Genomic DNA, 15,179 nt, shown 5'->3' with positions numbered 1-15,179 from the left:
GTGCTCTTAACCACTGAGCCATCCCTCCAGACCCCCAGGATTACTTCTTGTTGATGATATGTCTTTCCTGTCATTATTACATAGCTTAATGATTCCTGGGCATCAGCTCACCCTGTTGGGCAGATCAACTTGAATTTGTATTCTCATGTAGTAATGCTATGTAGACAAATTGATGATTTTATAATTCCTAAATTTATACAAGTAATTTTGAGTGCTCTAAAAGCTTCAAATAGTGCTCTGTAAACCTTCATGTGTCATAGGCTAATTGTGCTAGGATAAGAAAATAGGCTTGGAACAGATTTGTGATCAAGAGAAAACATTCATTCTAGGTCAGGTCCAAGGATGAAGCCACAGGTGTGCAGTATGATAAAGCAAGGCCATGTGAAACTGTTGCTTTGAACTTATACTGAGCTTATAGAATGAAACACTGCTTTGAACTAAGTATTGACATCCTTCTGTAACTCCCCTTTTGTGTAACATTTTATCTGAGGTAATTTTATAAAGAACTTTTGTCTAAGAGGGTATATGAAGGCTAGAGAGAAGTAATAAAGTATGCATCTGGGCCTCTGCCCCATCCACCAAATGTATGTGTGGCATTTGGGGTTTAGCCCCATCCATCAAATATGTATATTTGTATATATGTATATTTGTATATATGTCTGTATGTATGCACAATATGTCTATATGTGTGTGTGTCAACTGTCTATATATGGGAACATACACACGTGTAGATATATGTGTATTATGCAAATATGCATGAACACTTGTGGAATGGTTGAGGCAGGTGGTTGGGCCCTGTCAAAGTGTATGTGTCTATGTGTGTGTTTGAGTTCTCTCTTTCTCTTTTCTCTCTGTCTCATAAAGTGTTAACAAACACCAAGCCTCACACTTGATCTGTGAGGCCCCTGAGTAGAAGAAAGAACCTGGGTAGCTAGACTTTTCTTCCTTAATCCCTGCTGCTACCCAGCAGGCGTTAACTGCCAGAAGACAGAGACTTTTGGCTCTAGGATAGCAAAGAGTTAAAAATTAGAAGAATTGCCAAAGATAGAGCAGATTTGGCCTTGATGATCACTTAGCTTACTCCATCCCCCTCCTCAGGAAGCTGGGTGCTGGGCTAGGCCCCTGGCACTTAGCTTACTCCATCCCTCTCCTCAGGTAGCTGGGTGCTGGGCTAGGCCGCTGGCACTAGAGTTTTTCCTTTGGAGCAGTGGTTCTCAACCTTCCTGATGCTGTGACTCTTTAATACAGTTCCTCATGTTGTGGTGACCCCAATCATAAAATTATTTTCATTGCTACCTTATAGCTGTAATTTTGCTCCTGTAATGAATCATAGTGTAAATATCTAATATGCAGGATATCTGATATATGACCCCTGTGAAAGCCCCGAGTGGTCCTGTGAGCTTTTTGTAGCAGTTGGAAGTAATAGATGCTCAGATGGCCATGAGCTTCCTAGACTGATAGGCTTCCTAGAGGCTGATGTAGTATGTATATGTGGTGACAGATACAGGAGTAGCCTTTGGAGTCTGGAGGACAATATGAGTTTCCAGTGTAGTTATCTTTGATGTGAAATACTGAACATGCCCAAGTGAAAATCCAGGTCTGTCCTGACCAATAGCTGGTAGTTACATTTAAACTACTATTAAATTAATAAAATTTCAGAAATCATATCAGATGTGTTTCAGCTTCTCAGTAGCCATACCTGACTAGGGACCACCAGCTTGTATAGCACCTGCAATAACATCTAGCATATTTCTTCTCCATATTAGAAAACTCTGTCAGACAGTTCTAGTCTAGGTGGCCAGGAAACATAGTTCAAAAATAAATGCTTGGGGGTCGGCAAGTGGGGAAAGCACTTGCTATCAAATCTGCTGATCTGAGTTTGATTCTGGAAGGAGAGCACCAACTTTGTCTTCTGTATACTAGAGTACACACACACACACATACACACAGACAAATAAATTAAATATAAAAAAATACTTTAACCAAAAGAAAACTCTACATTTTTTTCTGTCCTAGAATTTAGTTAATATATTTACCTTTATGCATAGTGGACTGTCTGTTGTAGTATGGTTAACTTAATCACTCTTGATATGTTAACATATAGCCTCTGCCTCCTGAGTGCTGGCATTAAAGGAATGTACCATCACCACCCAGTTTGTCATTTCTTACCTAATCCTTCTAGAACTATCCCTTGTGTATGCAGTCATATACTCATATGGATTCTTTTCCTACCCTCTTTTTTTTTTTCCCCCGAGACAGGGTTTCTGTATAGACCTGACTGTCTTGAACTCCTCTGTAGACCAGGCTGGCCTTGAGCTCAGAAATCCACCTGCCTCTGCCTCCAAAGTGCTGGGATTAAAGGCGTGTGCCACCACTGCCTTGTTCTACCCTCCTTTTAAAACATAAATATTATTTTAAAGATTTGTTTATTATTTACAGTGTTCTGCCTGCATGTACTTCTGCAGGCCAAAAGAAGGCACCAGATCTCATTACAGATGGTTATGAGCCACCATGTGGTTGCTGGGAATTGAACTCAGGACCTCTGGAAGAGCAGCCAGTGCTCTTGGTATATGAGCTATCTCTCCAACCCAATATATATATATGTATTTGGTGGATGGAACAAACTCCAACCAGTTGAAAAATAACTATTTTTTTTCTCTTAGCCTTTTTATACCACTTAAGACAGAGTTCTCTATGTAGGAAAAAGATCACCTACATATTCTCTAAAAACAAAACAAAACAAAACAAAAAAACAAACCAAAATCCCACCACAAACAAATTCTTTTTTTTTTCACGAACTTATTCTTCAAAAAACAGATTAAAATCATTACACAAAAGAAAATGGCAACAGAATAATTGATTATATATTCTTCTTTTGAGACTCATATCTAACTAAACATTTTCCATTTATCTTTCTCTTTACAAGTTCATTGTAACCTGAAAACAATAATTTTTATATCATTGATTAACAAAGTTTAAACAAGCCAGCCTATAGTAGCAAGTTTTCCCCATGTTTAGCTGATGACAGTATTTACCAAGAAACAGATTATCGTATATCTTATGTCTTACTTTTGAAGTCTTGTTCAGCTAAGCTATTCTCTACTCATAGAATGGAATTATTCATCTTTTTTTTTAAAGGTTTATTTATTTATTTTATGTATATGAGCACACACTGTAGCTGTACAGATGGTTGTGAGCCTTCATCTGGTTGTTGGGAATTGACTTTAGGACCTCTGCTCGCTCCAGCCCAAAGTGCACTGTAGCTGTCTTCTGATGAACCAGAAGAGGGCACCAGATCTTATTATGGGTGGTTGTGAGCCACCATGTGGTTGCTGGGATTTGAACTCAGGACCTTTGGAAGAACAGTCAGTGCTCTTACCCACTGAGCCATCTCACCAGCCCGGAATTATTCATCTTTAATTATAACCCTCTCTTTTCTTGGTACACACTGAAACCTTTGGCCACACCCCTAGATCACATGATCCAGGAGCTCAGACCCTACCTAGAAAGAATGTTTCCTTGGGTCATTTTTTTGTCCCAAGCCTATTTTCTCTTCCAGGTACAATTAGGTGCTTGTAGCCCATGACCCATGAAAGCTCACTGAGCTCCTTTTCTACCTAGTGCAGCCTCACCGTTCTACACCGAGGGGCACTTTCTATTCTTGATTCTAACTTTGTTGTATCTTTCTGGCAAAACAACTTAAACCATCTTCTTAAGTCTTCTATCAACTACCCTAACTTTCTGAAACTATTTAAGTCAAATCAGGAATTCCATTAAATCATTAATTCATCTAAACAGCATTATTTCATGAAAGTTCATCTTCGTGCTGATGTGCAGGAAAGTTGCCTAGTAGAGTGGGCTATCTATCACCCAGGAAGTAATCACACCAGGCTGTAGGCAGGGAGGGTCTTCCTGTGCTCAGTTTCACCATGCCAGATAGATGAGGAATATAGCAGTGACAGACAGGAGAAGGCATAGCAATAGCAAGAAGCAGCCCTGGGACAAAGCCACTGGGGCTATGCATCTTCAAGGTACAGCCATCGCAGCTATGCAAAACAGTGGCCTGTCTCCAGGAAGCTCACCTACCCACTACTGTTCTTCCTGTGTGGTGTCCTCCAGGCAAGCCTAGGTTGGGTCAATTTAACAGCTAAACAATGGGGCTACTGCAGGAGATGGCTCAGTGGCTAAGAACATGTATTGTTCTTCCACAGGACCTGAGTTGGTCCAACTCCAGCTCCCTGAGATATCCAACACCCTTCTGGATTATACAGACACCTGTACTTGTGTGCATCCTGCCCCAATAATTATAAATAAAAACTTTTAAAAAATCTTAAAAAAAACCAAAACTGTGGGGCTAGAGAGATGTATCAGCAGTTAAGAGCATATACTATTCTTTCAGAGGACCCAGATTTGGTTCCCAGCATCTGTGTTGGGCAGCTTACAACTGCCTGTAATTGCAGGTCCAGGGGATTCAATACCCTTTTCTGAATTTCACAGGCAACTGTACTCATGAGCACATACTCATAACACAGGTGCACGTTCACATAAACAAAAATAATAAAAATAAAATCTTTAAAGAACTCCCCCCAAAAATAACCAGTACAAGGAGTTTGTAAAAGGCATACTTTAAAGGTTTTTGTTTTTTCTTTAAGACAGGGTTTCCTGGTTTCCCTGGAGCTCAGACCATAGACCAGGCTGGCATTGATCCATCTGCCTCTTCCTCCTGAGTTCAGGGGTTAAAGGTGTGTGCTGCCACCACCACCTCCACCACCATCACCAGTTCACTTTAAAGTTTTATGGACTTAATAAAATAATGTTTTTTGGGAGGGTATGAATTATAATAGCATAATTATATCATTTCTCATTGGTTTAGCAATTATTATCTAAAGAGAAAAAAGTGTAAGTATAGTTGTAAACTTAGAAATAGGCTTCTGATGTAAAATATTTTTTATTTTAATGGTAATTAATTTTTAACTTTGGGAAGAAGCAGTTCCTGTTTGAGAGGCTTTTGAAGGGCAGAAAATGCTGCTCAGTCACTTATGGTGAGCTTGGTTAGTCTGTCGGCGCTAAGTCCCATCCCCAGCAGTGATGAAGACATTGAGTGGCTCTGGCTCTTTCTGTGATGTTCTTATATTTGAAGATATGGGTTCAGTGCTATGGGCTCAGTTTGAAGGGTAATGCTAGATTCTCAGAGAAGTTTTCTGTGTTTTGGTCTTCAATGCAAGTTATAAATGGGCAAAAGTCAGCTGCTAGTTTCTTTTGCTTCCTAGGCTGCATGGCTGAGAGACTGAAGGGAGAGATCCTCAACAGGGAGAAAATGGTAGATCTCTTGGCTGGTCCAGATGCCTACCGAGACCTTCCCCGGCTGTTGGCTGTTGTGGAGTCAGGTCAACAAGCAGCAAACGTGCTTCTCTCTCTGGATGAGACCTACGCGGATATCATGCCAGTCCAAACGAGCCCCAGTGCCACTTCTGCCTTTGTGTGAGTCACTGTGAGAGCTGGGGAGGAGTGGCCCTCATTCCTTCTCTCTTGCTTTTGAAATAGCATGTTAATCTTACTATGTTGAGCATAGGAAAAGGAATCAGTTTGCACAGTTGCGGTAAACATACAGAAACCAAACTCTGATGCAGTAAACTCCCTCACACCATCATCCCTGCAACACCAGTCATCCCTGCTCCCTGCTCTCTGAGGCTGTTTCTCAAAGGTTTCCATGCTAGTCGATTCATTCATTCATTCCTTCTCTCTCTTGTCTGTCCTTCCTTCCCTTCCCTTCCCTTCCCTTCCCTTCCCTTCCCTTCCCTTCCCTTCCCTTTCTTTCTTTCTCTCTTTCTTTCTTGGTTTTTCAAGACAGGGTTTCTCTGTATAGCCTTGGCCATCCTGGAATTCACTCTGTAGACCAGGCTGGCCTTGAACTCAGAGATACGCCTGTCTCTGCCTTCTGAGTGCTGTTATTAGAGGAATGCACCACCACCATCCAGCTTGTCATTTCTTAATCCTTCTAGAATTATCCCTTATATATGTAGTCATGTACTCATATGGATTCTTTTCCTATATTCCTTTTAAAACATAAATATTCCTGCATGTATGTCTGTAGGCCAGATGAGCGGCGTCAGATCTCATTATAGATGGTTGTGAGCCACCATATGGTTGCTGGGAATTGAACTCTGGAAGAGCAGCCAGTGCTCTTGACTTCTGAGCCATCTCCCTAGCCCAATATTATTGTTTTATTTTTTAATTTTTTTATTTTATGTATATGAGTACACTGTACCTGTCTTCAGACATACCAGAAGAGTTTATCAGATACCATTACAGGTGATTGTGAGCCATCATGTGGTTGCTGGGAATTGAGCTCCGGACCTTTGGAAGAGCAGACAGTGCTCTTAACCACTGAGCTATCTCTCAAGCCCCCAATATTATTGTCTTATGTTTAGTTTGACTTAAGGAAATATTTTGAGCTTTCTTGATAGAAAAACTTTTTTTTTTTAAGCTGTGGTAGTATATGCTTGCAGTCTGAGGCCAAGGCAGGAAGATTGTTGTGAATTTGTGGCCATTTTGTGTGTTCCAGGCTAGTCTTTGTTATTTGGAAAGCCATCATCTTAGAATTAGAAACAGCTGGGAAGAAGCTCCTAATAGTTGGGAGCAGGAGGCAGGAACATTGCTTGCTGTGAGTTCAAGGGCAGTCTGGCAATTCAGCACTCTGTTGAGAGACCCTGACTCAGAAAACAAAAGCTGGAGTCAGATATGGTGATGCATATCTGTAAACGCAACACTTGGAGATGGAGGCAGGAGGATCAGGAGTTCAAGATCATCCATGGTTTTTGCTGCATAGCAAGTTTAAGTCTAACCTGACCTGTATAAGATCCCATCTTGTGTGAGCAATGCAAACTTTATTTTAAATTCAGGGTTTGTTTAATAACATGTATAGATATAGAGTTTGTTTTTAGTCTCGACATAAAAGTTCCAATATTAGTATAGGAATATACTAATATACCTATAACAAATGGTAGCAGTGCCACAAGTGCTGAGTCAGCCCTCAGCACTGTGCATTCCAGTAGTGTGCCACCAGTTACAATCTGGTTCATAGTTGGTGATTGTATACTTCCAGATCTCACATTAGTTCAGTGTGATGTTAGAGGCAAAGAAAAAACCTAAGACAACTGTAGAGCTGTGAGCCATTGCTTGAGATATGCTAAGACAACATCGCCCCCTTGTTAGCTGTGTTCTGATGCTTTCTTCCCTAGATCCATCATGCGGGGCTGTGACAACATGTGTACTTACTGCATCGTTCCCTTCACTCGTGGCCGGGAGAGAAGCCGGCCAATTGCCTCCATCCTAGATGAAGTGAGGAAGCTTTCTGAGCAGGTAAAGTTGTTCAGGCTCTCTTCCGCTGAGCATGTTCTGGCCAGGCTGAGGACAGCCTTTCGAATTATGTGCTATGTTATCTCTTTTCCCGCCTATCCACAAGTAGTTCCATCACTGGTAGCTTGTAAAAATCGATTTTTTGTTTTTGTTTTTGTTTTTTTTTTGAGACAGGGTTTCTCTGTGTAGCCCTGGCTGTCCTGGAACTCACTCTGTAGACCAGGTTGGCCTCAAACTCAGAAATCCACCTGCCTCTGCCTCCCAAGTGCTGGGATTAAAGGCGTGCACCACCACCACCCGATAAAAATCTATTTTCACCTGCCTAAATACTAAATTTATCTCCCTCTTCCCCATTTTCATCTCCCCTATAGTACAAAACTCCTTAGGATAGACATGTTCTGTTTAGGGGTGATGGTAATAGAAACCTGCCTTTACTTCCTGAGTTGAGATCACAGCTTGCACACTCTACTTAGGGTGTTGTTCTGTTGTTCAGTCTTTGGATGAGATACTCAAGTGTGAAATTGTTGGATTAAAGATAGGTTTTTCTATGTTTCTTGGTAGACTCAGCTAATATTTTTAAAAATTTATTTAAATTTGTGCTTTGCCTTTATGTCTGTCTGCCTCCATTTGTGCGGGCATCAGATAACCTGGAACTGGAATTACAGACTGTTGTCAACTGCCATGTAGCTGTTGGGATTTGAATCTGGGTCCTTTGGAAGAGCACACCTAGTGTTCTTGACCACTGAGCTATCTCCAGCTCCTGATTGAGCTAACTTTTAATCATTAGTTTGACGTGAAGCTGTTCACCAAGTTTTAAACTTGTTTTCAACATGTCTTTCCATTTTCAGGGGCTAAAAGAAGTGACACTTCTTGGTCAGAATGTTAATAGTTTTCGGGACAATTCAGAAGTCCAGTTCAATAATGCAGGGTCTTCCAACCTCAGCCGTGGCTTTACCACCAACTATAAACCCAAACAAGGAGGGCTTCGTTTTTCTCACCTTCTGGATCAGGTTTCAAGAATAGATCCTGAAATGAGGATCCGTTTCACCTCTCCTCACCCCAAGGATTTTCCTGATGAGGTGAGTGTTGATGATATTTAGTGTTGTAACAAACGTTATCAGCACCCTAAAGCATATTATTGCCTGGACCCAGTAGTATACAGTAGAGACCTCCGTATAGCCCTGGCTGTCCTGGAACTCACTCTGTAGACCAGGCTGGCCTCGAACTCAGAAATCCGCCTGTCTCTGCCTCCCAAGTGCTGGGATTAAAGGCGTGCGCCACCACACCTGGCCCTTTCTACATGATTCTTTGGTAAGCCTTAGGTAACCCATAATGTGTTCTGTTTAATCAGGTTCTTCAGCTGATTCGTGAGAGACACAACATCTGTAAGCAGATCCACCTACCAGCCCAGAGTGGAAGCAGCCGTGTACTGGAGGCCATGCGCAGAGGGTCAGACTTCCTTGGGGGGAGGACATCCTTTACCAGTTTTATCCAGTTTTCCTGACTCCTAAACACTGCATTTGTTCCTAAGGACTTAGTATAGTATACAACACACAGTAGCGAACTGATAAGTGATTGTTGCTTGAGTAAATCTGTGGACAGTTGCACTTGCTGCTGTGCAGCCCCTAAACAGAATAGGGATTGAGTCTCTATTTGCCTGTCTTTCAAGACAGGGTTTCACTGTGTAGCCCTGGATGTCCTGGAACTTGCTCTGTAGACCAGGCTGGCCTCAAACTCACAGAGATCTACCTGCCCCTGCCTTTCAAGTGGTGGGATTAAAAGTGTGCTCCACCACATCTGGTGAAATTTTAGTCTTTAAAAACTTGCAGGAGTAATAAAGGTTTTTAGGTCTTAGAATGTAAATGTAGGTCACATGACTCACTTTGGAAATAAATTTGCTGTGGTGAGACTGGTGATAAAATGACCCACGACAGAGTTCATAGAACTAGAACTTTGCCTTATTTTCTACAGAGGCAAAGATTAAGGGACTTATTTTATTTTTAAAATTTTATTTATTGTATATTGGTCTTTTGCCTGCATGTATGTCTGCATCACATGTATGCATTGTTCAAGGAGGCCAGAAGAAGGCATTAGATCCCCTGAAATCGGAGTGACAGATGGTTATGAGCTGCCATGTGGGTTCTAAGAGCTGAATAGACAGTGCTCTTAACTACTGAGACACCTCTCCAACCCCTAGAGGTCTTCTTAAGTGTTTGATTTTTTTCTTGATTTGTTAAATGTAAGGTCCATAGGGACTGCAGTATGTGTGTGTGTGGAAACCAGAGGACAAGTGCCATGAGTTGGTTTTCTTCTTCTACCATGTGTGTTGCAGGGATTGAACTTAAATCATTGGGTTTGATCACAAGCATCTGATGAGACATCTCACTGGCCCAAAGGAGTGCTTTATGTACTCCGTACTCCTCTACATTTGTGGATGTGAAACGACGAATTGAAAAATGAATGCACGTGTAAATTCATAGTGTTGTCTCTGTATAGCGTTTATTTAAATAAGATTGAGCCAGGTGTGGCGGTGTACTCCTATGATGCTAGCACTTGGGGGATAGAGCCAGGAAGAACAGCAGTTTAAGGCTAACTTGAACTACATGAGACCTTCTTTTAATGATGCCCTCCCCTCCTCTAAAAAGGATGAATAGTTTATCTGCATCTTTTCTTTTTGCTCTTTACTGCAGATATTCAAGAGAAGCATATGTGGCGTTAGTTCATCATATCAGAGAGTCTATCCCAGGTACGTTTAAGAAATGCCGAGTATATCAGCACAGTCCACAGTGATCTTGTTCAACTACCAGCCTCTGGCAAATTCCTTACGCTGTCATGTTGTAGTTTTGCTGCTTCTGTGATCATTTTCTGCTTCCCTATTTTCCTCTCTCTGTTCCACTTTCCTTTCCGTCTTTCTCACTGTATGTGTATGTTGCTCATGCCTTATGGGCATAGGCTTTGCCACTGAACTGCATCTCTACACTTGGATTTTGACTGTGTCTTGTTATGTTGCTCAGGGTAGCCTGACCTTGAACTTGATCTTCCATCTTCATTGCTGTTGCTTGGGTTATAAACATGCACTACCATGTATTCAGCTATAATTAGGTGTATGGCAGATTTTAGATATGATCCCATTATATGCCCATTATATACTTTTCCTTTCCCCTTCCTTCTAATAAACTTACTGTCTGTTTGTTTTATTTTGCTAAGATTTGGTTGAGAATGTTGTCTGAAATTTCCCTCAAATTCTGTTTGTTTTATTTCTGAGAGTAGAACTTAGTATGTAGACTAGGTTGGTTGGCCTGAAGCTCACAGGGATTCAATTACCCTCTCTCTCCCTTATGCTGAGACTCAATATATATGCCACCACACTCACCCCCAAATTCTAATTCCTGATTTGTGTATTATGCACACTTATTTGTGCTTTGATGGGTCAGGATGATATTGCAGCTGGGTGTACTGGCATTGTAGTGAATACTGTTACTGGCTATGTGACAACAAAGATTTGTCATTTATAAAACAGAGTAAATAGTGCTCATACCGGGGGCTGGAGAGATGGCTCAGCAGTTAAGAGCACGGACTGCTTTTCTGAAAGTCCTGAGTTCAAATCCCAGCAACCTCATGGTGGCTCACAACCACCCGTAATGAGATATGACGCCCTCTTCTGGTATGTCTGAAGACAGCTACAGTGTACTTATATATAATAATAAATAAATCTTTAAAAAAAATAGTGCTCATGTCATCTAATTTTGGTGGCAATTGAATAGCTAGTGACATATAGCACTTTCTACATATTCAGTATCTGATAATTCTTGGTACTGCATTGTAAATGAATATAATGCTAAGTTAAAATCAATGTTTGATCATATATACATATGCTTAGTCATTTTGAATTAATTAAAATATATAGATATAGTTTAGAGGTAGAATCTTCAAGGCCCTAGGTTCTGTCCCTAGCATGGTAGAAAAACAAATCCTCTATCTGCAAACGATTGCATAACAAACTATATAGATGTATGTGTTTGTGTGGAGTATGGAAGACTGCACTAAGAAGAGCAGGACTGGAATGCTAGTGGTAGAATGCTTAGCTAGCACATGGTAACCCTGTCTTAACCAGTTGGCAGCTGTGTACTGCTGCAGTCTCTCTGAATCTAGCATGTGAAGCCAAGAACCCTTCCCTAGTGCTGAAGGAAATGTGAAGTGAGAAGCCAGTTTTGACCTGATGTAGAAAAGCAAGCCTCTTTCCTCTTGCCCTGTAATGACTTCCTTTTTCTTTCTTTTTTTTCTCCTTTTTTGGTTTTCTTTCTTTTTTTTTTTTTTTTTTTTTTTTTTTTTTTTTTTTGGTTTTTCGAGACAGGGTTTCTCTGTGTAGCCCTGGCTCTGTCCTGGAACTTACTTTGTAGACCAGGCTGACCTTGAACTCAGAAATCCCCTTGTCTCTGCCTCCTAAGTGCTGGGAATAAAGGCATGAGCCACCACTGCCCGGCTTTTTTTTTGGTTTTCATTACAGTGTTTCTGGGTGTAACAGCCCTGACTCTCCTAGAACTCACTTTGTAGACCAGGTTGGCTTTGAACTCACAGAGAGCCATCTGCCTCTGCCTCTGCCTCCCCAATGCTGGGAATAAAGGCACGTACCACCATGCTTAGCTTGACTTCCTTTTTACTTAGATGTGGGCTGAGTAGTTCCATTTGCTTTCCTTTGCTCTGTCTGTCGACACCCATATTCCTTCTGGAGATAGGCAGCCGGTGCTCTAAGCGCTGGTCTTTGTCCTTGTTGTATATTGACAGGTGTGAGCCTCAGCAGCGACTTCATCGCTGGCTTTTGTGGAGAGACAGAGGATGATCACCTGCAGACACTGTCTTTACTTCGAGAAGTTCAGTACAATACTGGTTTTCTCTTTGCATACAGCATGAGGCAAGTAAGTCCTTGATGGGAGACAGTTAGCATCATTCTCTTGCTAGCTTGGGACTGATTGGGAGTGGTCTGGTAGAAAAGGGTAGACAGCAAGATGGACCTGGTAAAATCCCAGGATCTTTTTTTTTCAAAGTTGTTTTTTTTTTCAACAGGGTCTCACTCTTGTTGGGGTTCAGAAATTGCCACACAGACTCTGGATTCAGTCAAGCAAGAATAGTTTATTGAACTCACACCCCAGGACTTATTGATCAGGAAATGCAGCCTAGACTTTGACTTCCAATGTTTCCCAGGGCCAATTAATAAAGGCAAAAACCACAGTGAGCTCATATGCAGGTTCGAAAGTGCTGCGGGGTGGTTGGCTTGTTACTCAAGCAATTTTGGTAGTTTAGACATAACAGTTCAAACTGACCTTTAATCTGATTGGTCCTAAATGGAGTCTTTGGTTGTAGAATTTCTTTTCTTTCTTTTTTTTTTGTTTTTTTTTGAGACAGGGTTTCTCTGTTGTAGCCTTGGCTGCCCTGGAACTCACTCTGTAGACCAGGCTGGCCTCAAACTCAGAAATCTGCCTGCCTCTGCCTCCCAAGTGCTGGGATTAAAGGTGTGTGCCACCACTGCCCGGCGGTTGTAGAATTTCTTAAGAATAACAAACCTTGGGCTGGAGAGATGGGTCAGTGGTTAAGAGCACTGACTGTTCTTTGGAACGTCATGAGTTCAAATTCCAATAACCACATCGTGGCTCACAGCCGTCCTTAACAAGATCTGATGCCCTCTTCTGGAGTGTCTGAAGACAGCTACAGTATACTTACATATAATAAATAAATTAAATCCTTAAAAAAAAAAAAGAATAACAAACCTCAGGCCTGGAGAGATGGATCAGCGGTTAAGAGAACTGACTGTTCTTCCAGAGGTCCTGAGTTCGATTCCCAGCAACCACATTGTGGCTCACAACCATCTGTAATGGGGTCTGTTGCTCTCTTCTGGTGTGTCTGAAGACAGGTACAGTGAATTCATACCCATACAATAAATAAATAAATCTAAAATAAAAGAATAACAAATCTCAGAACATAACAGGGTATGTTCTGGTTCAAGCTGTTTCTCTGTGTCAGCACCATTATGAAGTGGCTGGCAGGCATGGAAGAAGATGGTTACAGCTACGCCTGCCCTTGGCTGTCTTGGAACTTGATGTTTAGATCAGGCTGGCCTTGAACTCATAGAGATCTGCCTCTGCTCCTGAGATCGGGATTTAAAGTGTGTGCCCAGCTAAATTACGGGATCTCACTATCAACTATTTTCTTTTCTCTAGTTAATTTTTATCTATTATATGTAAAGTTTTAGCCATTTTTTGAGGTAAACATGAGTTTTACCATGAAGCTCAGGCTGGCCTCAATCCTGTTTTCCTTCTACTTCCTTTAGCTGCTTGAGTGTGAGCATTATAGGTGTGAACCACCACAACCAGCAAACTTCAGCAGTTTGATAGGAAAAAAAAATACCATGCTAGTTGTCCTGTTTATGAGATATTTTATGTTAGTTGGGTTTGGTGATATGTGCCGGTAATCCCAGTACTTAGGAGGCGGAGGCAGGGGAATCTCAAGCATACAAACAGCCTGGGCTACAGACTGTTTCAAAAACAAAAACAAACTAAAAACTAATAAGAAAACCAAGACAAAACCAAAGCCCAGTACGCAGTGTTTTTTTTTTTTTTTCCAAAATTATTTCAGAAGTGAGGCTTGTAAGAGCCAGTATAGTCCATTGCTTCTTTTTTTGTGGCCACCACAGATCCACAAGAGAAAATATGAGGCTGGTCTAGATGGGAAATGGCCTTTCAACACATAGTAGAAATATGACACTCAAATTGTGCCTCTGTCGTGTAGTAACAGTGACCTTGTCTAAAGTCCTTAGTGCTCTGTGAAGTGGGAATAACAGTACCAGCTTAGAGTTGTTCTGAGGCTTAAGTAAGATGACATACATATATAATGCATTTAGAGTCCTGATTCCTACATGGTAACTGCCATCCGGATGGTTATCATTACTAACAACATGCTAACCAAGTAGAACCCTGGGCCTCAGGATCTTATACCCATTCCCCACTGTTTACATCTGTGGGTGTGGTAGTTCTCTCAGGGTAGATTGGTTTTAATTTCCAGACAGTGGTATTTAGCCTTTCCCTTCCAGACAGTGGTATTTAGCCTTTCCCTTTATTCTGTGGCTCTTGCCTAACTCAATGGTTCTCTACCTGGCTTGAACATGAGCATAAAGACATGTAAGTATATACCCAGTATATATGTAAGTATATGCACATTGACCCGTGCTTTGCTAATTTCAATTTGCAGAGTATTTTGGAACAATTATATCAGTACATATGGGGCTGTCTTAGTACCAGTTGCATAATACTCCACTATGTTGATAAACCACAATTTACTAGGTACTAGCTGGTGAGTATTTGGATTGCTTTACACGGCTATAAATAACACTAGTGAACAGCTTAGTGTAGGGGTTATTTAGTGTGTGTCCAAATATAAGCTTAGGACAAATATAAAGACTAATTTTGAGTCTGTGATTTTCTTTTAACAATTACTTACATTTATTTACATTTGCTTATTTATTTATTTATTTATTTACTTTATGTGTATGTTTTTGTAGGGCATGCATGTACTGCAGAGTATGTGTGTAGGTCAGAGGATCACTTGTTGGAGTTGGTTCTTTCCACTACATGGGTTCTAGGTCGTCAGGTTTGGTTGTAGGCACCTTTACCCACTGAGCCATCCTGCCAGCCATAAGTGTGTGATTTTCTTTTTCTTTCTTTCTTCCTTTCTTTCTTTTCTTCTTTCTTTCTCTCTTTCTTTTTTAAAGATTTATTTATTTCGTTTATATGAGTACACTGCAGCTGTCTTCAGACACTCTAGAAGAG

General features: G+C 41.1%; 1 protein-coding gene across 3 annotated transcripts in view; it reads left to right on the top strand.

Moving 5' to 3' along the window:
* Positions 1-15,179, top strand: part of Cdk5rap1 (CDK5 regulatory subunit associated protein 1) — a 35,886-nt gene that overhangs the window by 7,880 nt on the left and 12,827 nt on the right. For all 3 annotated transcript variants that reach the window (XM_031372363.1, XM_031372364.1, XM_031372365.1), the window contains exons 6-11: positions 5,271-5,481; positions 7,242-7,362; positions 8,208-8,438; positions 8,711-8,808; positions 10,050-10,105; positions 12,145-12,275. In XM_031372363.1, the coding sequence (XP_031228223.1) occupies positions 5,271-5,481; positions 7,242-7,362; positions 8,208-8,438; positions 8,711-8,808; positions 10,050-10,105; positions 12,145-12,275 (848 nt within the window). The remainder of the gene's footprint in view (positions 1-5,270; positions 5,482-7,241; positions 7,363-8,207; positions 8,439-8,710; positions 8,809-10,049; positions 10,106-12,144; positions 12,276-15,179) is intronic.

Source organism: Mastomys coucha, unplaced genomic scaffold, assembly GCF_008632895.1.
Source record: "Mastomys coucha isolate ucsf_1 unplaced genomic scaffold, UCSF_Mcou_1 pScaffold15, whole genome shotgun sequence".
Classification (NCBI taxonomy): Eukaryota; Metazoa; Chordata; class Mammalia; order Rodentia; family Muridae; genus Mastomys; species Mastomys coucha.
The sequence above is the reverse complement of the archived record's forward strand: the minus strand, read 5'-3'. Positions and strand labels throughout refer to the sequence as shown.